At 37.0% G+C, this 24,628-nt stretch overlaps 1 protein-coding gene across 1 annotated transcript in view; it reads left to right on the forward strand.

The window, feature by feature from the left end:
* Window positions 1-24,628, forward strand: part of GRK3 (G protein-coupled receptor kinase 3) — a 165,227-nt gene that overhangs the window by 21,890 nt on the left and 118,709 nt on the right. Inside the window, exon 2 of the mRNA XM_037816792.1 lies at window positions 21,186-21,262. Within this exon, the coding sequence (XP_037672720.1) occupies window positions 21,186-21,262 (77 nt within the window). The remainder of the gene's footprint in view (window positions 1-21,185; window positions 21,263-24,628) is intronic.

Below are 24,628 nucleotides of genomic sequence, written 5' to 3' on the forward strand. Positions count from 1 at the left end.
AGTAGATTTGACTAGGTAAACTGAGGATCCCATGAAATTTGTTCATCCTTCAAAATGTGTCTTTTGGAAAAGATGACTTTTTTTTTTTGTGGCCAGTGAAATTTTAAGTATGTTTAGTATCATATTAATATCAGGTTATATGTTGCAAAGAAAAAGGCATTAAAAAGAGAGTGTGGACTGGCAAAATATTGTAGGAAAAATAATAAAGGAACTTAAATTCGCATTTAGCTTAATTGAGTTGTGTGTCTTCTGAATGTAGCTTGTTACATGCTGAATTGTTTAATGTTGTGTAAATTATATACAAGGTTTTTTCAGCCAAAGATCTGTCTATCTGGTGAGCTGAGGAAACTTAGGAAGAGTTGACAGTAAACTGTGTAAGATACTTTTACAGATTGCTTCAGAATCGACTTGGTGTAGTATGGTTTTAAATCTTGTGGTAAAGTTTTTATTGTGACTTGGGATAATGTGGTCTGTTTTGAGTATTTAATCAGTAGTTAGTGGAAAATATTTCATAAGTCCATATGAAAGAAAGCAATTTCATTTTGGGGGAATTAAATCTCGGTATGGCTGTTTAATAATCTTATCTTTAAAAAAATATTTCCTTCCTGGGTTTCTTAATGGTCAGAAATAGTAACAACTATCATTGTGTGGTGCTTATAGTTTACAAAGCACTCTCTTATCATTTCACTTGTTTTTCACAACTACCCTATGTAGTAATAATTTGTTTTTTACAGTATGGTACATATTACTTTAAATATTTGATTAAATGCATTGTATTTTGGACATTAGAATGAAACAGAATTAAACCTTATATAGACTATAGAAGCTTTTAATAATTGGAGATTTCCTAGTTATGCTATAAACGTTATAGTTTCTCTGTTAGGAAGACGTTGAGATACAATCTGGACTACCTATTCTTTGGTCAGTATGGACCACACCTATTCTTTGGTCTTTCAATCACTTTAGTTGTAGAAAAATTAAAAATTTTAGGATGTAATATATTATACTTGCCTTGCCTTTATATAGCAATATTTATGACACACAATATTTATGCATTAACATTTACCTTGCCTTTATGTATCAGGACCCCAGTAGGCTGTGGCAGGTGGGGTTGCCCTAGCTTCAACCAGGTGTTACTCAATTTATTTTTTTAATAATCCATGGGACTGTAATCAATTATATTTATATTATATCTGCTTTATTTGGGCAAAGAGGGATGTAAAAGTAATGATCTAGGAGTCTAGAGGCCAGGATTTGATAATTTTAAACTTTCTGTAATGAAAATTTCGAACATGCACAAAAATAGAATAGTATAATAAAAATGATGTAACTATCACCCAGCTTAATCAATTATCAATCAATAGCTGATCTTGTCTCATCTTTACCTTGTACTTTCCTTTAGATTATTTTGAAGCATACCTAGTTATATCATTTTATCTGTAAATATTTCTATATGTGTTCCTAAAAGACATGAACTCTTAAAATATAAAAACATAAGCACAATACCATTGCCACTGCTAAAAAATTAACACTTCTTTAATATCATCAAATATTCTCTTTCTTTGTGTACATATTTTTGTTAGTTCATATTAGTGGAATATTACAATCTGTCCTTTTGTGTCTGGCTTATTTCACTCAGCAATTATGTCCTCAAGGTTCATCCATGTTGTCGCATGCTTCAGGACCTCATTCCTTCTTATTGCTGCATAATATTGCATTGTGTGTATATACCACATTTTGTTTATCCGCTCGTCTGCTGAAGGACACTTGGATTGTTTCCATCTTTGGCAATCGTGAATAATGCAGCTATGAACATCGGTGTGCAAATGTCTGTGTCCCTGCTTTCAGATTTTCTGGGTATATACCAAGTAGCGGAATTGCTGGGTCGTAGGGAAACTCAATATTCACTTTTCTGAGGAACTGCTGTCTTCAACAGTGGCTGTAACATTTTACATTCCCACCCTCGGTGAATAAGTGTTCCTATTTCTCTACATCCTCTCCAGCATTTATAGCTTCCTGTTTGTTTAATAGTGGCCATTCTTATAGATGTAAGATATTTCATTGTGGTATTGATTTGCATTTCAGTAATAGCTAATGTAGATGAACATCTTTTCAGGTGATTTTTAGCCCTTTGTATTTCCTCTTCAGAAAAATGTCTATTCTTATCTTTTGCTCTTTTTATAATTGGGTTGTTTTTCCTTTTATAGTTGAGATGTAGGATTTCTTTATATATACTGGATATCAAACCCTTATCAGATATATGTTTACCAAATATTCTCTCCCGTTGAATTGGCTGCCTCTTCACCTTTTTGACAAAGTCCTTTGAAGCACAGTTCAATTTTGAGGAGTTGCCATTTATCTACTTTTTCTTTCATTTCTTGTGCTTTGGGTGTAAGGTCTAAGAAGCTACCTCCTATCACTAGGTGTTGAAGATGTTTCCCTATATTTTCTTCTAGGAGTTTTATGGTACTAGCTCTTATTTTAGGTCTTTGGTACACTTTGAGTTAATTTTTGTATAGGATGTGAGCTAGGGGTCCTCTTTCATTCCTTTGGATATGGATATCCAATTCTCCCAGCCCCATTTATTGAAGAGACTATTCTCTTCCAGTTCAGTGGATTTGGGAGCCATGTCAAAAATCAGTTGACTATAGATCTGAGGGTCTATTTCTGAACTCTTAATTTGATTCCATTGATTGGTATGTCTATCTTTGTGCCAATGCCATGCTGTTTTGTCCACTGTGGCTTTATAGTAAGCTTTAAAGTAAGAAAGTGTAAGTCCTCCCACTTTGTTCTTCTTTTTAAGGATGTTTTTGGCTATTTGAGGGCCCTTCTTTCCCTTCCAAATAACTTTGATAACTAACTTTTCCATGTCTGCAAAGTAGGTTGTTGGAATTTTGATTGGTATTGCATTGAATCTATAGATTAATTTGGGTATAATTGACATCTTAATGACATTGAGCCTTCCTGTCCATGAACACAGAATGTTTTTCCACCTATTTAAGCCTTTGATTTCTTTTAGCAATGCTTTGTTGTTTTATATGTACCTTTACATCCTTGGTTAAATTTATTCCTGATACTTGATTCTTTCAGTTGCTATTGTGAGTGGAATTCTTTTCTTAATTGCCTCCTCAGTAGGTCATTACTAGTGTATAGAAACACTGCTGATTTTTGTGTGTTAATCTTGTATCCTGCCACTTTGCTGAATTTGTTTATTAGCTCAAGTAGCTTTGTTGTAGATTTCTTGGGATTTTCTAAATATAGGATCATGTCATCTGCAAATAATGAGAGTTTTACTTCTTCCTTTCTGATTTGGATGCCTTTTATTTCTTTTTCTTGCCTAATTGCTCTAGCTAGAACTTCTGGCATAATGCTGAGTAACAGTGGTGACAGCGGGCATCCTTGTCTCATTCCCGATCTTAGGGGGAAGGCTTTCAGTCTCTCACCATTGAGTAGGATGCTGGCTGTGGTGGGTTTTTTCATTTATGCCCTTTAGCATATTGAGGAAGTTTCCTTTGATTCCTACCTTTCAAAGTGTTTTTATCAAAAAAGAATACTAAATTTTGTTGAATGCTTTTTCAGCATCTATCAAGATGATCATGTGATTTTTCCCTTTCAATTTGTTAATGTGTTGTATTACATTGATTTTCTCATTTTGAACCACCCTTGCATGCCTGGAAGAACTCCACTTGGTCGTGGTGTATAATTCTTTTAATGTTCTGTTGGATTCAATTTGCAAGAATTTTGTTGATAATTTTTGCCTCTATGTTCATTAGAAAGATTGGTTTGTGGTTTTCCTTTTTTATAGTATCTTTATCAGGCTCTGGTGATAAAAAGAGTGATGTTAACTTCATAGAATGAGTTAGGTAGTGTTCCCTTTTCTTCAGTTTTTTTTTTTGGAAGAGTTTGAGAAGGAAAGGTGTTAGTTCTTGGAATGTTTGGTAAAATTTCCCTGTGAAGCCATCTGGCCCTGGGCTTTTCTGTGTAGGGAGGTTTTTGATGACTGATTGAATCTCTTTACTTGTGATTGATTTGTTGAGATCTTCTATCTCTTCTCAAGTCAGTGTAGGTTATTTGTGTGTTTCTAGGAAATTGTTCATTTCATCTCAGTTGTCTGTTGGCATATAGTTGTTCATAGTATCCTCTTATTATTTTAAAAATTTCTTTGGGATCAGAAGTAATCTTCCCCCTCTCATTTCTGATTTTATTTATTTGCATCATCTCTCTTTTTTTTTCTTTGCCAGTCTAGCTAAGGGTTTGTCAATCTTGTTGATCTTCTCAGAGAACCAACTTTTGGTTTTATTGATTCTCTCTTGTCTTTTTGTTCTCCATTTATTTCTGCTTTAATTTTTGTTGTTTTTTTCCTTCCACTTGCTTTAGGGTTAGTTTGCTGCTCTTTCTACAATTTCTTCAGTTGGTCAGTTAGGTCTTTGATTTTTAGCTCTTTCTTCCCTTTTAATGTAGGTGTTTATAGTTATAAATTTCCTCTCAGCACTGACTGTGCTGCATCCCATAGGTTTTGATAGGTTGTATTCTTGTTTTCATTTGTTTCCAGATATTTACTGATTTATCTTGTAATTTCTTTGTTGACCCACTGATTGTTTAAACTCCATATATTTGTGAAAGTTTTGGTTTTTCAGTGGTTATTGATTTCCAGCCTCATTCCATTATGATTAGAGGAAGTGCTTTGAATACTTTCATTCTTTTAAAAATTATTAAGACCTGTTTTGTGCCCCAGCATATGATCTATCCTAGAGAATATTCCATGAGTACTTGAGAAGAATGTACATCCCAGTGTTTTGGGGTACAACAATCTATATATGTCTGTTATGTCTTATTCATTTATCATATTGTTTAGGTTCTCTTTTTCCTTATTGATCCTCTTTCTGGTTGTTCTAGCTATAGAAGAGAACGGTGTGTTGAATTCTCCCACTACTATTGTAGAAACATATATTGCTCCCTTCAGTTTTGCCAGTGTTTGCCTCATATTCTTTGGAGGTCCTTCATTGGGTGCATAAACGTTTATGATTGTTATTTCATCTTGGTGAATTGCTCCTTTTGTTAATATGTAGTGTCCTTCCTTGTCTCTTTTGACATCTTTGCATTTAAAGTCTATTTTATCTGAGATTAGTATAGCTACCACAGCTTTCTTTTGGTAACTACTTGCATAGAGTATCTTTTTCCATCCTTTCACTTTTAACCTATTTGTGTCTTTGGGTCTAAGATGAGTCTCTTGTAAACAGTATATAGATGGATCATATTTTAATCCATTTTGCCAATCTGTTTCTTTTAATTGGGGAGTTAATGTGTTAACATTCAAAGTTATTACTGTATAGGCAGTTCTTAATTAAACCGTCTTATCCTTTGGTTTTTCTTTGTCAGATCTATTTTTTTCTCTCTCTGTCTTTATTCTTTAATTTATCCTTACTAACACTCTTTAATACTTTGCCCCCCTCCAAGTCTCTTTCTCCTTTTTTTTTTTTTTTTTTTTTTTTCAGCCATCGGAACTCCCGTTAGTATTTCTTGCAGGGGAGGTCTTTTGTTAACAAATTCTCTCAGCATTTATCTGTGAAAATTTTAAACTCTCCCTCACCTTTGAAGGACAGCTTTGCTGGATAAAGAATTCTTGGCTGGTAATTTTTCCCTTTCAGAATCTTAAATATATCATACCACTGCCTCCTTGCCTCTATGGTGCCTGATGAGTAGTCAGCACTTTATCTTATATGGCTCCTCTTACATGTGGTGATTTGCTTTTCTCTTGTTGCTTTCAGGACTATCTCCTTCTCTTAAGCATTTGACAGTCTGATTATTATGTGTCTTAGAGTGGGTCTATTTAGATTTATTCTATTTGGAATTCTTTGAGGTTCTTTGATTTGCATATTTATGTCTTTTATAAGGGTTGGGAAGTTTTCCCCAATTACCTCCTCAAATAATTTTCCTAGTGCTTTACTCTTCTCCTTCTGGGACACCAGTCATTCTTATATTTGTGTGCTTCATGTTGTCCATCATTTCCCTGAGAGCCAATTCAAATTTTCCATCTTTTTCACCATTTGTTCTTTTCTGTGTTCATATTCAGTTGTTTGGCCTCTAGTTCACTCACTTTTTCTTCTGACTCTTCAAATCTGCTGTTATGTGTCTCTAGTATATTTTTAATTTGATCTACAGTATCTTTCATTTTCTTAAGATCTGCTATTTTTCTATTCTTTCAAATTCATCTATATGCTCTTCTAGTATCCTCTTGATTTGTTTTATTTCTTTAGCTAACTCATTGAAGTTGTTTAGGAGATTTGTTTGAACATCTTTGATTAGTTGTTACAAATTCTTTGTCTTCTTTGTCTTTTGAATTTGGTCATTTGGCTTGGCCATATGCTTCTTTATGTGCTTTGTGCTGGTTTCTTGGCATTGATTATCTTGATAAGGTTATTTTGAAAGTTGATTTCCCTCACTTGTCCAAGATTTTATAGTTGCTGGGATTTGTGTTGAAGGTCTCCTTTGGCACTTGGTTTGTCAGTAATTCCCAGCCAATGCAGGAGGTGCAACACTTTTTCCAAAGTTTGTTAGAGGCTAGGCAGAAAAGCATTTTGCCAGACTTCACTTTCCCTGTTTTCCCAGCAGTTGGCACTCTTGGGCCACCTCTTCCTCACAACCTCACCTCTCCCTGACTGCGGCAGCCCACTGGGTAGGGACCCAGCCAGGCAACAATCCAATCAAGGCCATAGGTCTCTGTGCACACTGGAAGCTGCTGGCCCTGGGAGTGGGGGAGGCCCTGTGCACCTTGGCTGAGACCCCACCTGTGGGCACATTGTGCCTGGTGATGCTCAGGTTCCCATGTGGAAAGACCTCGGGCTGCAGGACTGAGAGGTTCAACTTCCCCAGCCAGCAGCCAGCCCAGGAATGCTTTGCTTTTTTGCCAGCCAGCAAGACCTGGGTTTATTTTAGGGCAGTGCTTTGACTGTTGGGTTGTCCATATTTCTCAATCAAAACAGGGCGGGTACCTGTGCAAGGGTGTAGACCAGCTCCAGTGGGCCTGGGATAGGGTCTGGAGAGAACCTGAAAAGTCTTACAGTTCCCCTGCACTTTCCAGGCTGCCCAGCAGATGGCACTGTATAGTGACATAATCATCCTCAGAAGCTGTTTACCTCCTAGAGCCCCAGCAGCATCTGACTGGGCAGGGCTGAACCTGCATGGTCCCTGTGCTCTCACCTCCCTGGCCCAAATCTGGCACAATGTGGGGCTTTGTCCCCCACTTTACTTGTGGCAGAGGAGTCTCCCAGCTGCCCCAGTCTGCAGCCATCCCCCAAGCAATGATTGGGCTCCCACTGTTGGTTTCCTCAAGGACAGGGGATGGGCACTAGAACCTAAGGCTGGAAACACAGTCTCTGTCCATGTTTTCTCAGACTCTTTGTCCCTCACTGATGTGGGCCTTGAAATGTCCTCCTCTTTCATCCCCCGGGTCCCCAAACAGTTGATTTGGGTATTTTCCTGGCCACTTGCTGGTTTTAGGGAAGATTTTGCAGTTCCCTCCCTGATCCTCTGTTTTGGAAGCTCTTCCTTGCTGCCCTTTTGTATTTCACCCTCCCCTGCAGCTTAAGCCCTGCTGGTCCCTGTGGGCTTGGGTCTCTGTGTCTGGATATTGGTGGGGATCTGTCTCCCTGCTGTGAGAGATTTTATAGACTGTGTCCCTGATGAGAGGCCAGAGGGATCCTGGCTGCTGCCTCTGGGCACTTCCTGAGCTGTGTGGGAGGGTAGAGGACCAGCTGGTCCAGGATGGAAGTTTCCTACCTGATATTTTTCTTTCTTCGATTGAGCATTTGTGGGATCCTTCTCTAGATTATACCTTATTCCAGAGTTCTGAACAAGTGAGAATTGTCCTTTTTTTTTCACTGAACCTCTGGGGAGAGGTTTTCAGTAGCTGTTTATGTCACCATGTTGATGACATCACCTCCTATGACTTGGTTTTATTCCTAACTCCTCCAATAAATGCTGAACTCTCAACAGCCTCTTGCTTCCTCTGGCCCTCCTGTAGATGTTCCTGATGTCCATTATGATTTCAGGGTCACCCCTTAGTTAATTCCAATCTCTTTTTCCAGCTCATTCATTTTTCTGGTGGAGGGAGCCACCTGTAAAAAGGCTTTTCATTGCCCTTTTACACCTCCACTGTCCCTGGAGTCCTTCATTTGCAGAAGAAATTCAGACAGAGAGAGAATGATTGATTTTTGAAAGTTAAGCCAACCTTGCATTCCTGGGATAAACCTCACTTTTTTTTAAATAGTTCTATTTGCTTTGCTTAAATTTTGTTTGGAATTTTTGCATCTATGCTTATGAGGAATATTGGTCTGCAGTTTTTTGTAATGCCTTTGTTTGGTTTCGTAACATAATGCTGGCCTCAGAGGCTGATTCTCTTCAATTTTCTGGAAGAGTTTGTGGATAATTGTCAGTATTTCTTTCTTAAATGTTTGGTAGAATTCACCAGTGAAGCCATTTTGGCCTGGAGTTTTCTTCATGGGAAAGTTTTTATCTACAAATTCAATTTTTTTTTCATTTTTATTTAGATTGTTCAAATACCATACAATTATCCAAAGATCCAAAGTGTACAATCACTTGCCCCTGGGTACCCTCATACAGCTGTGCATCCATCACACTTAATTTTTGTTCAATTTTTAGAAACTTTTCATTACTCCAGACAAGAAATAAAGTGAAAGATGAAAAAAGAAAAAAAGAAAAGGAAACTCTAATCCTCCCCATCCCTAACCAACCCCCCTCAATTGTTGACTCGTAGTATTGACATAGTACATTTGTTACTGTTTATGAAAAAATGTTGAAATACTACTAACTGTAGTATATAGTTTGTAATAGGTATATAGTTCTTCCCTATATGCCCCTCTATTATTAACTTCTAATTGTATTGTCATACATTTGTTCTGGTTCATGGAAGTGATTTCTAGTATTTGTACAGTTGATCATGGACATTGCCCACCATAGGATTCAGTTTTATACATTTCCATCTTTTGACCTCCAACTTTCTTTCTGGTGACATATATGACTCTGAGCTTCCCCTTTCCTCCTCATTCATACACCATTTGGCGCTGTTAGTTATTCTCACATCTTTCTACCAACACCCCTGTTCATTTCCAAACATTTAAGTTCATCCTAATTGAACATTCTGCTCATACTAAGCAACCACTCCCCATTCTTAAGCGTCGTCCTATGTCTTGGTACCTTATATTTCATGTCTATGAGTTTACATATTATAATTAGTTCCTATCAGTGAGACCCTGCAATAATTGTCCTAATGTGTCTGGCTTATTTCACTCAGTATATTGCCCTCGAGGTTTTGTCATCAACCCATTTTTTTTTAATATGGTTTTGTTCACTCACCATACATTCCATCCCAAGTAAATAATTGATGGTTTTCTGCATGGTCATACATTTATGTGTTCACCACCTTCACCATTATCTATATAAGAGCATCTACATTTCTTCCACAAGGCAGGAGGGAGAGTCAAAGAAGGTAGAGAGGCAAAAGAAAGAGGAAAAAAAAAGACAGCTAGGAAGCAGCAAAAGGAAAAATAACCTTAAATCAAAGTAGAATAAAGAATCAGACAATATCACCAATGTCAAGTGTCTAACACGCCTCCCCTATCCCCCCCTCTTATCTGCATTCACCGTGGTATATCACCTTTGTTACATTAAAGGAAGCATAATACAATGATTCTATTAGTTACAGTCTCTAGTTTATGCTGATTGCATCCCTTCCCCAATGCCTCCCCATTTTTAACAGCTTGCAAGGTTGACATTTGCTTGTTCTCCCTCGTAAAAGAACATATTTGTACATTTTATCACAATTGTTGAATACTCTAGATTTCACCAAGTTACACAGTCCTAGTCTTTATCTTTCCTCCTTTCTTGTGGTGTCTCACATGCTCCCCACCTTCCTCTCTCAATCGTATTCATAGTTACCTTTGTTCAGTGTACTTACATTGTTGTGCTACCATCTCCCAAAATTGTGTTCCAAACCACACACTCCTGTCTTCTATCACCCTGTAGTGCTCCCTTTAGTATTTCCTGTAGGGCAGGTGTCTTGTTCACAAAGTCTCTCATTGTCTGTTTGTCAGAAAATATTTTGAGCTCTCCCTCATATTTGAAGGACAGCTTTGCTGGATACAGGATTCTTGGTTGGTGGTTTTTCTCTTTCAGTATCTTAAATATATCACTCCACTTCCTTCTTGCCTCCATGGTTTCTGCTGAGAGATCCGCACATATTCTTATTAAGCTTCCTTTGTATGTAATGGATTGCTTTTCTCTTGCTGCTTTCAGGATTCTCTCTTTGTCTTTGACATTTGATAATCTGATTATTAAGTGTCTTGGCATAGGTCTATTCATATCTCTTCTGTTTGGAGTACGCTGTGCTTCTTGGATGTGTAATTTTATGTCTTTCATAAGAGATGGGAAATTTTCATTAATTATTTCCTCTATTATTGCTTCTGCCCCCTTTCCCTTCTCTTCTCCTTCTGGGACACCAATGATACGTACATTATTGTACTTTGTTTCATCCTTGAGTTTCCAGAGACATTGCTCATATTTTTTCATTCTTTTCTCCATCTGCTCCTTTGTGTGTAGGCTTTCAGGTGTTTTGTTCTCCAGTTCCCGAGTGTTTTCTTCTGCCTCTTGAGATCTGCTGTTGTATGTTTCCATTGTGTCTTTCATCTCTTGTGTTGTGCCTTTCATTTCCATAGATTCTACTAGTTGTTTTTTTGAACTTTTGACTTCTGCCGTATACATGTCCAGTGCTTCCTTTACAGCCTCTATGTCTTTTGCAATATCTTCTCTAAACTTTTTGAATTGATTTAGCATTAGTTGTTTAAATTCCTGTATCTCAGTTGAAGTGTACGTTTGTTCCTTTGACTGGGCCATAACTTTGTTTTTCTTAGTATAGGTTGTAATTTTCTGTTGTCTAGGCATGGTTTCCTTGGTTATCCAAATCAGGTTTTCCCAGACCAGAACAGGCTCAGGTCCCAGAGGGAAGAAATATTCAGTATCTGGTTTCCCTGAGAGTGTGTCTTAGAAAATTGCTCCACCCTTTGATGCCTTGGGTCACTGTGCTTTTCTGCCCAGCAGGTGATGCCTGTTAGCCTATAATTCTTGACTGGTGTGAGGAGGTATGGCCGTGTTCCCCCAGGCTCTGAGGTCTGGTTCTGAATGGAAAGGGCCCCACCCCTTTCCTCCTAGAGAAGACAGAGCCCCCAGGTGGAGGTCATTAGCATTTCAATGGTCTCGCTCTCTGCTTGTGCTGTCTCCACCCTTTTCTGCTTCACAGCCCTGGAAACTGAAAATGACTGGGGCTTTCTCCACTGAGTCAAAAAAGAAACAGATAGTCCCCTTCAGACCCAGTCCAAGGCAACCCTCCGGCTCTCCCAGGTCAGTCATCACTCATAGCCTCTGTCTGTTTTTTGGGGATGCGTACCTGTAGTGAGCAGTTCACACTCGCTACTTAAAACCCCAGTTGGAGCTCAGCTGAGCTATATTCGCTTGCTGGGAGAGAGCTTCTCTCTGGCACCACGAGGCTTTGCAGCTTGGGCTATGGGGGAGGGGGTCTCACGACTTGGATCCGCAGGTTTTACATACAGATTTTATGCTGTGTTCACGGGCATTCCTCCCAATTCAGGTTGGTGTATGATGAGTGGATGGTCTCGTTTGTCCCCCCACAGTTATTCTGGATTATTTACTAGTTGTTTCTGGTTTTTTGTAGTTGTTCCAGGGGGACACTCCTCTCTATGCTGCCATCTTGCCCCTCTCCCAAATTCAGTTTTTAAAATAGTTATAGAGCTAGTTGGGTTACATATCCCTTCTTGAGTGAGTTTTGATGTTTTGTGTTTTCCAAAGAATTTGTTTATTTTACCTAAGTTGTCAAATTTATTGGCATAAAGTTGTACATAATATTCCCTTATTTTTCGTATCTGTAGATTTACTACTCTCTCATTCTTGACTTTGGTAATTTGTGGTTTCTTTCTTTTTTCTCTGATCAGTCTGACTGGAGGTTTAGTAATTTTATTGTTTTTCTGAAAGAACTAGTGCTTGAGTTTATTGATTTTTCTCAATTGTCTTTTTCCTTATTTCTCTATTGTTTTCATTGATTTCTGCTTTGATCTCATTTACTTTCCTCTTCTTACTTTGGATTTAATCTTCTCCTCTTTTTCTAATTTCTTAGTGTTGAATCTGAGATAATTGATTCAAATCCTTCTTCTTTTTAAAAATAGGTATTTAGTGGTATAAATTTCCCCCTAAGTATAGATTTAGCAGCATTCCCCAAATACTGATTTGTTGTCTTTTCATTTTTATTCAGTTTGAAGTCTTTCTGATTTCCCTTTTGATTTTTCTTATGATCAATAGGTTATTTATACTGTGTAATTTAGTTTCAGAGTATTTGGAGATTATTGATTTCTAGTTCAGTTCCGGAGTTGTAACCTCAAATCCTTGTGGGTCTTTCCTGAGCCCTGTGTAGTTTTCTCACATGGAAGCCCTGATCAGTACTCTACTGAATATCCTGGGGTATCCCTAGTTTCTCTCTGGGCAACTCTCTCCTGTCCTTTCCTGTACTCTGTCATATGAACATCAGCTGCCTTGATCTCCCCAGTCTCCCAGCTTTGTCTCCTCAATCTTAAAGGAGTTCACTGTTCTTCACCTGTTACCCATCCCTGAACTGTGCCCTAGAAACTCTTAAAGGCAGTAAGCTAGGGCAATCATAGGGTTTACCTAGTTTCTTACTTCTCAGAGTTAACTTCCTTCATTGCTGAGGCCCAGTGTCTTGAAAACCACCTTTTCCCATATATTATTTCTGAATTTTTGGTTGTTTTAAATTGGGACATAAAATCCAGTCCCTGTTACTCCATTTTGGCTAGAAGCGGAAGTCCTCTGTGCTGTAATTTGATGTTTCTCTGTTCTTTGTGTTTCTGATGAATGATAGTTAAATCTAGAGGCTTGATTAAATAGTTTTTGTGTTTTTATTTATTTTTGGTCAGATTACTTTATAGGTGGATTTGTCTATTTCCTTCGGAAGGTACATAATGTCAGTCTTTTTGTGATGTTATCAGCCACTGATGATCATTGTTTACATCTGTCAATTCAATAGTGGTTGCAAAATGATGATATTTTTGTTTGGTCATTCCTTCTTTGCTTGTTAGCTGAAATATTTCTGTCCTGTATTTGGCCAGTGGGAGTTTATTTAGGTTGGTTCCTGAGTGCTTTCTAAAAAATTTTCTCAACAATTTCAAACTTGAAGTAAAGTTGCAAGTACAGTACAAAGCACTTTCCTTTTTCCTGAACCATTTGTGATTAAATTACTGATCTGATGCCCAGTAACCCTCAAATACTTTATTACGTATTTCCTACAAACAAAGACTTCTACATAACCACAGTACAATCATCAAATGCCCTTGCCTGCTAATTCTAACATCTGTGTCACTTCCGGATTGGTTCTGAGTGACTGATTTTTCTCCTCATTGTGGGCTGTATTTTCCTGCTTCTTTGCATTTCTGGTCATTTTTTATGAGATACCAGACATTGTGAATTTTATCTTGTTAGATGCTGGATATCTTGTATTCCTGTAAATATTCTTGAGCTATAATTTGCATTGCTCCCATATGATGTGGGTTAAGTTCCCATATGATCATTGAAATCAGGATATTAGCCTTGACCCATTACTAATATCCAATCTTCAGAACCCATCCAAGTTTCCATTTGTCCTAATAATGTCCTTTATAACAAAAGGGTAACAGTTCAGAATCATACAGTTAGTCGTGTCCCTTTAGTCTCCTTCACATTGGAAAAGTTTCTTAGCTTTTCCTTTGCTGTCATGAGCTTGACACTTTTGAAGATTATGGGCCAGTTATTTTGTAAATTTCCCTCAGCTTGGGTTTGTTTGATGCTTTCTTCATGTTAGATTCAGGTTCTCCTTCTTTGGCAGGACAAATTTTGTATAATATAAATATTTCATTAGAAGTTGACTAGAAAACCTGATAAATTTGAATAATTGTTAAACTAGTTATTTTTTCATAAGAAAAGGCAAGGAAGTTTTAGGAAATGAATAACTTAAATTTGTACCTGTTTTTATCACTCTTATTCCCAGATCTCTCAAAGGCTGGGTTCTTCCCTCTATGCATCTTTGAAAAACAGCCCAAAGTATAGAAATATGAAAAATGCAAATTTGGGTAATACTCCTGATTCTTAATGAATCAGTTACGCACTGATGCTCCTGCTTGATTTAGATTACTTTTGTAATTCAAATTGGGCTTGTAAGTGGAGTGAATATTGTTATTTTATGAACGTCAAGCGCAGTATACATATGGAAAATCTCCATTAAGACCAGGCACATTCATTGAGCTAATAATAAAAAAATGCAAGATATTAAAAATATTAGTAGGAATTGAATAGTGCAATGAAAAAAACCAAGGGTAAATTATGAGAAGAATCCAGAATTGTAGGAAAAACTAAAGATATAAGTATGGAATAGGTTTTTTTTGGTCAAAGAAGTTAGATTCTCCAGGAAGACTCTTACATAAAGATGTGTATCTTCTAAGAATCTAGTGACTCTTTCTCGGAAGGGAATAGTAAAAGTCATATCATAGTAGAAGTTGTATCTAAGAGGTTAATTAGGAAAAAAATGGAAACTAAGAATGCAGTAGTAAATTGCTGTATTTGATGACTCTGGATTTCTAGAATGTTTCTGGAAAAGCCTATAAGAGTGTTCATGGGGAAGAATGATAGGTGAATGATAGTCATGATAATTGAAAAATTGTCATGATAGGTGAAAAATCAATCATAATATACATGAAGTATTAGAAAATAAAAATCCTTTGAAGAGGAAGGAAAGATTGTCAGTCTTTGAAAAGAAGTGGTATAATCTGTGATTTGAATTTAGACTCAACTGAGTTTAGATTGCCTCAATCAAGGAAATATTTGACAATATGAAAATTGAGAGATGAAGAAAATTTTAATACTAAGCTTTTACTTTTAAACTCTCCTATTTGAATACTCTCCTATTTGAAAATTGTATCAAATGTTAAAATTTTGGAAAAACCTTTTTTCTCCATTATTTGATTTATTCACTCAGATGAAAATTTGAACAGGAGAGTATTATGAGTGATTAATTATAGCTTCGTGTAATTAAATGTAGAGGCAAGTAACTAGTTAAGATTATGTACTATTATCATTAGTGATAGGGCTGTCCCTGGCATAGTGTAACATTTGTTTTTTGTTATGTATGTTTTGCAACTTATTTGTAAAGTAAATGCTGCACTTCCATGAATGACTCTACTGAGACTCGCCATTTGCTGAATGTTGCTATGATTCAGGTGATGGACTTTATGTACCTAGAATCTGATTAATCATGGCACTTGATTCATGGCCCTGTTTCATCTTTGATGTATGCATGGCCCTCTTTTATATTATTGAATTATTTATTCTTTGTTCATTCCTTCACTTTCAGTAATATAATAAACGCTTCTGGAGGCATCATGCAACCTGAGAAGAAAGAGTAATTTTCCTCCACTTATGTGCTCCTCCCCTATTCCATCCCATGGCCTCCCTTTCCTTTCCCACAAAAGCAACCACTCATTATGAATTGTGTGTGTGTTTATCATTCTTTTACCTCTGTCAGAATTTACGGTTTATCACATTTATGTATTCCTATTTATTATATTGTTTATTTTTGGCTTTACATTTAGGGTATCATGCTCTTTGTTCAAGAGTTGTGGAACAATATCAAATGGTCTAACAACTGAGTAATTGGAGTGTCAGATGTATAGGAGAAATAGAGGATAGGCTAAAAGAAATATTTGAAGAAAAAGTAGCTGAAAACTTTGCAAAAATGAACAAAAGACAAGAAACCAGATTCAAGAAGCTCAGAAAGCTCTAAGCAGGATAGTGTGTGTGTGTGTGTGTGTGTGTGTGTGTGTGTGTGTGTGTGTGTGTGTGTGTGTGTAGGGCAGGGCTGTGGGGATTGTAGAACCATGCACATCTAGATACATCATTTTAGTATTCTAAAAATATTTTTCAACATGAAGCTGAAATAAAGAATGTTTTCAGAGAAAGGCTGAAAAAATGAACTGCTAATTGACCTACACTACAAGAAATGTTCGAGTTGGTTGGTTAGGCAGATGTATGCTATGAAATGGCACGTGGATCTATACAGAAATGAAGAGCACCAGCATAATAAAAACTAGCCTGAATATGAAATACTTAAAAAAAATTTTTTTTTACATTGTAAGAGAATTGAATTTCTAAAGCAAAACACTGATAATATATCATGAAGTTCATAATATATGTAGAAGTAAAATCTATGAACATAATAGCATAACGGATAGGAGGGGGGCATGTAAATATGCTATCACAAGGTCCTTACACCATGCATGAAATAGTAAAGTATTATGAAGGTGGACTGTGATAAGTGGAAGTATATATTGTAAACCCTGTAGCAACCACTAAAGAAGGAAAGAAAAAAAGTAGTATATTAAGCTAGTAGAGGAGATAAAAACGGAGTCATAAAAAACCAAACAAACAAAAAAACTGAATCCAAGAAGAGTCTGAAAAATAGAGAAAAAGAACAAAGAATGGACCAGAGAAGATTCAATGTTATTAAGATGGCAAATCTTCCCATATTGATCTATGGATTCAGTGCAATCCCTATCAAAATTCAAATAGGCTGTTTTTGTAGCAGTTAAATAAGTTGATCTTAAGATTTATATGAAATGCAAGGGACTTAAAATAGGCTAGACAATTTTGAAAAAGAACAAAATTGGAGGACTTTACTAGCTGATTTCACAACTTACTACAAAGCTTCTGTAATCAACATTGTGTGGTATAAGGATAGATGTATAGTTTAGTGGAACAGAATGGGATGTCCAGAAATAAACCCTACATTTATGATTTTTGAAAAAATGCCAAGGCAGTTCAATGGGGAAAATGATAGGCTTTTCAACAAATGGAACAATTGGAAAAAAATGTATATTTCATAAAGCAGTTTTATGGAGATACATTCACATACCGTACAATCCATCTAAAGTGTACAATCAATGGGTTTTAGTATAATCACAGAATTGTGCAGTGATCACCAAAATCAATTTAAGAACATTTTCATTACTCCATAAAGGAAAACCCCATACCCCTTAGCAGTTGCCTCTCAATCACTCTCTTTCCCCTGCCTTATATAGCCACTAATCTAATCTGTCTCTATGGATTTATATTTACATTTTTATAAATGGAATCATACAATATGTAGTATTTTGTATCTGGTTTCTTTCACTTGGCATGTTTTAAAATTATTGTTTCTTTTTAATTAGAGAAGTTGTAGGTTTACAAAAAGGTCACGTAAAAAATGCAGCATTCCCATATACTCCTCTGTTGACACTTTGCATTAGTGTGGTACCTTTGTTACAATTTTTAAAGAATATTGAAATATTACTGTTAACTATAGTCCATAGTTTACATTAGTGTATTTTTTTTTTACCATATACCACCCTACTATTAACACCTTTTAATAGTAATTACATTTGTTATAACTCATGGAAGAACATTCTTATATTTGTACTATTAACCACAGTCCATTTTCCACAGCAGTGTTCACTGTGTTCTACAGTCCCGTTCTATCTTCTAACTTTCCTTCTAGTAACATACATGACCCAAAACTTCCCCTTTCAACCACAAACATAATTCAGTGCTATTTATTACACTCACAATAATGTGGTACTGTCCTAGTTTGCTAATGCTGCCAGAATGCAAAACACCAGATATGGATCGGCTTTTATAAAAGGGGGTTTATTTAGTTACACAATTACAGTCTTAAGGCCATAAAGTGTCCAAGGTAACACATCAGTAATCGGGTACCTTCACTGGAGGATGGCCAATGGTGTCCGGAAAAACTCTGTTAGCTGGGAAGGCACGTGGCCAGCGTCTGCTCCAAGTTCTGGTTTCAAAATGGCTTTCTCCCAGGAAGTTCATCTCTAGGCTTCAGCTCCTCAAAAATGTCACTTAATTGCTCTTGGGGCGTTTGTCCTCTCTTAGCTTCTCCGGAGCAAAAGTCTGCTTTCAAAGGCCATCTCCAAAATGTCTGTGTAAGCTGAAGCTCCTCTTTCAGTTCCAGTGCATTCTTCAAAGTGTCCCTCTTGGTTGTAGCTTCTCTTCAAAAGGTCACTCTCAGCTGCACTGAGTTCCTTCTGTTTGTCAGCTCATTTATATGGCTCCACTGATCAAGGCCCACCCTGAATGGGTGGGGCCACACCTCCATGGAAATATCTTATCAGAGTTATCACCTACATTTGGGTGGAGTGCATCTCCATGCAAACAACCTAATCCAAACATTCCAACTTAATCCCCACTAATATGTCTGCCCCACAAGATTGCATCAAAGAATATGGCTTTTTCTGGGGGACATAATACATTCAAACCAGCACAGCTACCATCACCACTATCCATATCCAAACATGGACAATCATCCTAATTGGAAATTCTGTACAAATTAAGCATCTGCTCCTCATTCTCTACCCCCATTCTATCCCCTGGTAATAGATTCTAACTCTAAGAGTTTGCTTATTATAATTAGTTCATATCAGTGAGAGCTTACCGTATTTGTCTTCTTCTGTCTGGCTTATGTCATTCAACATGATGTCCTCAAGGTTCATCCATGTTGTTGCATGCATCAGGACTTCATTCTTTCTTACTGCTGAATAATATGCCATCGTATGTATATACCACATTTTCTTTATCCATTCAGTGGTTGATGGACAGTTGGGTTGCTTCCGTCTTTTGGCAATCATAATAATGCCACTATGAACATTAGTATGCAAATGTCTGTTCGAGTCTCTGCTTTCAGTTCTTCTGGGTATATACCTAGTAATGGGATTGCCTGGTCATATGTCACTTCTATACTTAGCTTCCTAGGAACCACCAAACTGTCTTCCAGAGCGTCTGTACCATTTTGCATTCCTATCAGCAGTGAATGAGTGTTTTATTCTCCAAATCCACTCTGATACTTGTAGTTTTCTGTTTTTATTTTTTTAATTGGGGCCATTCTAGTAGATGTGAAATGATATCTCATTGTGGTTTTGATTTGCATTTACCTGATACTGATGTTGAGCATCTCTTCATATGCTGTTTTATTTGTATTTCTTCTTTGGAAAAATGTCTATTGAAGTCTTTTGCCCCTTTTTAATTGGGTTGTTTGTCTTTTCTTGTTGTTGTTGAGTTGTAGGATTTCTTTATATATTCTAGATATTAAAACCTTTATCGGATATGTGGTTTCCAAATATTTTCTCCCATTGAGTAGGTTACCTTTTCACTTTCTTGACAAATTCCATTGAAGCACAAAGGTTTTTAATTTTGGATCCCTTTTATCCACTTTTTCTTTCATTGTTTGGGCTTTGGGTATAAAAGTCTATAGATTCAACACAACCCCAATCAAAGCCCCAGCAGGCTTTTTTTGAAATCTACATGCTGACTTTAAAAACTTAATATGAAAATGCAAAGGACCTAGAATACCCACCCCTCAAAAAAAATTGAAAGTGAAAAACAACGTTGGAAGACCTAAATTACCTGATTCCAAGATTTATTATAAATCTGCAACAAACAGGATAGTGTAGAATTTGTGTAAGGATAGACAATAGATCTGTGCAACATGATCTATTGTCATCTGGAGATGGACTCACATAATGAGTATTGAGTTTCAACAAAAGTGTCAAGGACTTCAATGGAGAAAAGATATATATATATATATATTTTTTTTTTTTTTTTTCAAGAAATGATACCAGAACAGTGAGCTATTCTATGGGAATAAAATGAACCTTGATTTTTATCTTACACCATACACAAAAGTTAATCTGAAATGGATCTTAGACCTAAACTAAAGCTTCTAAAAGGCAATATTGGTTAACCTCTTCATGACCTTGGGGTTATTGAAAGTTTTCTTAGCAGACTGCCCATCAAAGAAAAGAATTGATAAATGGAACTCATCAAATTTAAACACTTATGTTAGAAAGATTCCACAAAGAAAATGAATGTGAGGGGCTGACTGGAAGAAAATATTAACATCACATAAATGTGACCGCGTACTTGTTTCCAGGCTATAAAAAGACCTTTCACAACTCAGTAGTAAGACAAGTCACTTAACAGTTAGGCAAAAGTACTGAATAGAATACTTCACAAGAAAAGATATATGAATTCCAAGAATCATGTGAAAGATGTTCAACATCATTATTTGTTGGAGAAATGCAAATTAAAACCACGATAAACCACTATATACCCATCAGAAAACTAAAATTAAAAAGACTGACAGACTGAGTGTTGGCAAGAATGTGGAACTACTGTAACTTTCATACATTGTTGTGGGAGTTTTAAATGGCACAACCACTTTGGAATATAGTTTGGCAGTTTATTATAATGTTAAATATAGTTTACCATATGACCAGCAATTTTACTGCTAGGTATTTACCCATGAGAAATGGAGACATATGTCCACAAAGAGTGGGCTTATGCACAGATATTTAAAGCAGCTTTTTTCATAATAGCCCCAAACTGGAAACAGCTCAAATATATATGAACAGATGAATGAGAAAACAAATTGTGGGATAGTCCTATAATGGCATACTATTCAGCAATAAAAAGGAACTAAATGTGTTTGCATACAGCAACATGGATGAGGCTCAAAAAGATTATGTTGCACAAATGAAGCCAGATACAAAAGCCAGCATCCTGCATGAGTTTATTTCTGTGGAATTTCTAGAACTGGTACAAGTAATCTATATTACCAGAAAGCAGATTGGTATTTTCCTGGATTGCAGGATCTGGAGAGATTGACTGCAAAGGGACATCTTTTGGGGTGCTGGAAACAGTCTTTGTTTTGGTTAGGATAGTGGTTACATGGGTATATGCATTTGTCAAAAATTCACTGAGTAGTACACTTAAAATATGCATTTAATTATATAAATTATACCTCAATTAATTTTAAAAAGTAAAAAAAAAGAAATTAGTGCCAAATTGTTTGGCTGTGAGGTTTCCAGCTTTGCAGTCAAGGATGCCAGCAAGAGGGGCCTCTCAAAAACTTTCCTCGTTGAAACGAGACATCTATATGTTTTCATTTTAGGGATGGTTCTTCATGATCAAGACCATGTTTTTAAAAATCTGTTATTCTTATCTTTCAGTATTCGGAGTGTAATGCAGAAATATCTTCAGGAAAGACATGAAATAACCTTTGACAAAATTTTCAATCAGAAAATTGGTAAGTCCTGCTTGTTCATTTGGCATACCGTAAAGTCAGTAGTGATATTGGGTGACAACAGAGTAATGTATAAATGCTGCCCTTGCTACTTTATATGGTTTATAGCTAATGTGGAGAATGAAGGAAATTTCATGTAATTAACAAGACACGTAATGATTACTTATGTTCCCAGCAATATATCTTGTGAATAAGTTCTTGGGAAACAAGTTTAACTCTGGATTTATAATGTACTTTGCGGGGGGGGGGGGGGTTGTTAAAATCAGAGGATTGGGTACTCAATAACTGTTTTAGTTTCCTAGGCTGCTGTAAAGCAAATACCATGATATGGTTTGGCTTGAACAATGGGCATTTATTAGCTAACAGTTTTGAGGCTAAGAAAATGTCCAATCAAGGCATCAACAAGGCGATGCTTTCTTCCCGAAGATTGGCTGCTGGTGATCCTTGGTTGTTGTGCTACTGGCAAGGCACATGGTGGTGTCTGCTGGTCTCTCCCTTCTCTTCCAGGTTTTGGTGAAGCATCTTGCTTCTGTGGCTTTCCCTTTCCTCTCTCTCTCTCTCTCTCTCTCTCTCTCTCTCTCTCCATTCTGTTTATAAAGGGCTCCAGTAGTAGGATCAAGACCCATCCTGAATGAGGTGGATCACACCTTATCTGAAATATCCTTACCGAAACGTCATACTTACAGTGGTTTAACACCCACAGAAGTGGGTTAGATTGAAAAAACATGTTTTTGGGGGAGGTACACAGAGCTTCAAACCATCACAATAACCAAAAAGAAGTTCTTTCTATGTAGAACCTCGATAAAGCTCACTTGAGGTCCTCAGCTTCCCTTACTGCTGTTTTACTCTCTGTGATCACAGGGAGTTGGGCTGTGTCTTCATAAACTGCATTCTACTCTTGTGGTTGGCTCTCTTCTTCCAGAGCTTGGGGCTGGATTGATCTTGTCTGTTTTCACGGCTTTATGGGATTTGTGTGCCTTTCTTACTCTCCATTCGGAGTCTCTGCATAGCAGGCCATGGGGGACTTCCTCTGTCAGATACATTTAGGTCTGAACTTATCTGCTCCCCAATCCTGTGCTGCTGGTTAGGATGAAATATCAGTATGTGACCAAAAAAGTCCTAACCAATGCCCAGCTCTGGCCAATGCTGGTCTCGGCCTGAACGTACGTGTTATGTAGGGTGCTCTGCAGTTGCGTGGCGGTTAATGGATGGAGAACTTATGAGGAGTGAACAGGATTTGTTTTCATGTATCATCTTGAGGCCTATGAAGAAATGAGGTATTATGTTCCCTTTTGCCTTCTAAAAGGCTGGCAGTTTGTTTAGAGCTGACTGTCAGCAGGGTTAGATAAGAGCTGTAGTCTACATGCTTTTTTCTTTTTATTATTCCCACAAAACAGCTCCTGCTGTCCAGAAATTTCCTAAACAATATTTTGTTCTCAGCCAGGGTAGGATTCATCCTTTGGTCTGCCATCTAGCTATATTATTAATCTGCCCATAGTTATGTGATAAATGGATAGTTCTAGGACTTCTACATGAATTCAGCATAGCTGAATATGAGAAAATTTGATGCTCCTTTCTTTCACTTTACTTGCCTCCCACAGTTATTCAGATGGTTTGTTGAGGTATGGTGCATTGTAGTTTTCAAGTTATTTTATTGCTGGAGGGAATTACTTTATTTAAATGCCAAGAAATTAAGATCTTATTAAACTTCCCTAGACCTTTATTTCTGTTTGTGGTCTTGTTTCCATGATTAACAGATGTCGACTAGATAGGTCCCTTTGAGATGGAGTGTTCTTAGAGGGATTTCTGGGTTGCTTCTTTCATGTACAGATGAGGAGAAGTAGGGCACTGGGAGGTGAAGCGACTTGTGATTCTCTGATCACCTCCCTTTCCACTCTAATAATTCTTTAAAGACTACTGGGAAGGAAACAAAGAACATAAAATGTTACCATTGAGGGGGGGCTGTCACCCAGTAAGAACCAGATAGATTTTTTTAGAAAGATTTATGCTACTTTTTGTTCAAGTATGGTAAGTAAAATAGAAACCAGTGCAGAAAGTCTTTGGATTTTTGTGACCATTTCTTACCGTGTGTTCGAAAGTTATTAGTCTGGTGAGGCATTCTTCATTAGACACAGCTTCTGTGATAACTCGTGAAGTATAGTGGTAAAAAGGCAGGTGATGTGACATGGAGAAGGATATGAAGTGTGACCTGTCTGTCCTGTGAGGGCAGTTTGTGGATGTCACATATTGATATTTCATCCTGATCAGCAGCATTGGATTGGGGAGCAGATAACTTAAACACATTTGGCTTTCTTCTCATTTGTTATTGCTGCTTCTCATTATTTCCGTGGTGCATGGTTAAACGTCATGTACATAAAGGCTTTCTTTTGCTTCTGATTTTGTACTAAATAAAGAAAATAAAACTATCTTGATAACAAGATAGAGAAAAATTCCATATCTTTAGGAGAGAAGGTGTATTAGTTAGGGTGCTCTGGGGAACCTAGAGAACTCACGCACCTGGGAACGCATGAGTCCAAATTCCATAGGGCAGGTAGCGAACTGGTAACTCCGATGAAGGTGTTCGATGAATTCAGGAAACTCTTTATTGGCTAGCTGAAGAAGTCCCCTCTCTTTTTCCCTTAAAAGTCTTCAGCTGATTGGATTAAATCCGGCTGATTGAATTCTCTCATTGCAGAAGACACGCCCTTCATTGATGTAAATCAGTCACAGGTGCAGTCAATTGACGGATGATTTAATAAACCAGCCTTCTGGTTTATTAACCAGCCACAAATGTCCTTGCGGTTACACTGAGGCCAGTGCTTCCTTGACCAGACGCTTGGATACCATCACCTAGCTAAGTTGACACATGAACCCAGCCATCACAGAAGGGAAGAAGGAGTTACTTAGCTATTTATTAATTTTTAAAAATCTATTTTCCTACAGCTTTACTGAGATATAGTTCACATACCATAAAATTTTCCTGTTTAAAGTAAATAAAGTAAATAGTGTTCAGTGGTTTTTAATATATTCACGGCATTGTGCAACTTCACCACAATCGAATTTTAGAATATTTTCAATGCCCCAAAACTAACCCCATGCTGATTAAGTCAGTCATTCCCCATTCCTCCCCCTACACTCTGACCCCTTCCAGAAACCAGACTCTATGAATTTGTCTATTCTGGACATTTTACTTAAATGGAATCATAAAAGTCTTTTGTGATTGGCTTCTTTCACTTAGTTGAATGTTTTCAAGGCTCGTCCATGTTGCAGTATCAGTACTTCATTCATTTTTATTGCTGAATAATATGCCATTGTATGCATACCTGTATTTTGTTTATCCATTCATTGATTGATAGGCATTTACATTAT

This window comes from Choloepus didactylus, chromosome 23 (genome assembly GCF_015220235.1).
Source record: "Choloepus didactylus isolate mChoDid1 chromosome 23, mChoDid1.pri, whole genome shotgun sequence".
Classification (NCBI taxonomy): Eukaryota; Metazoa; Chordata; class Mammalia; order Pilosa; family Megalonychidae; genus Choloepus; species Choloepus didactylus.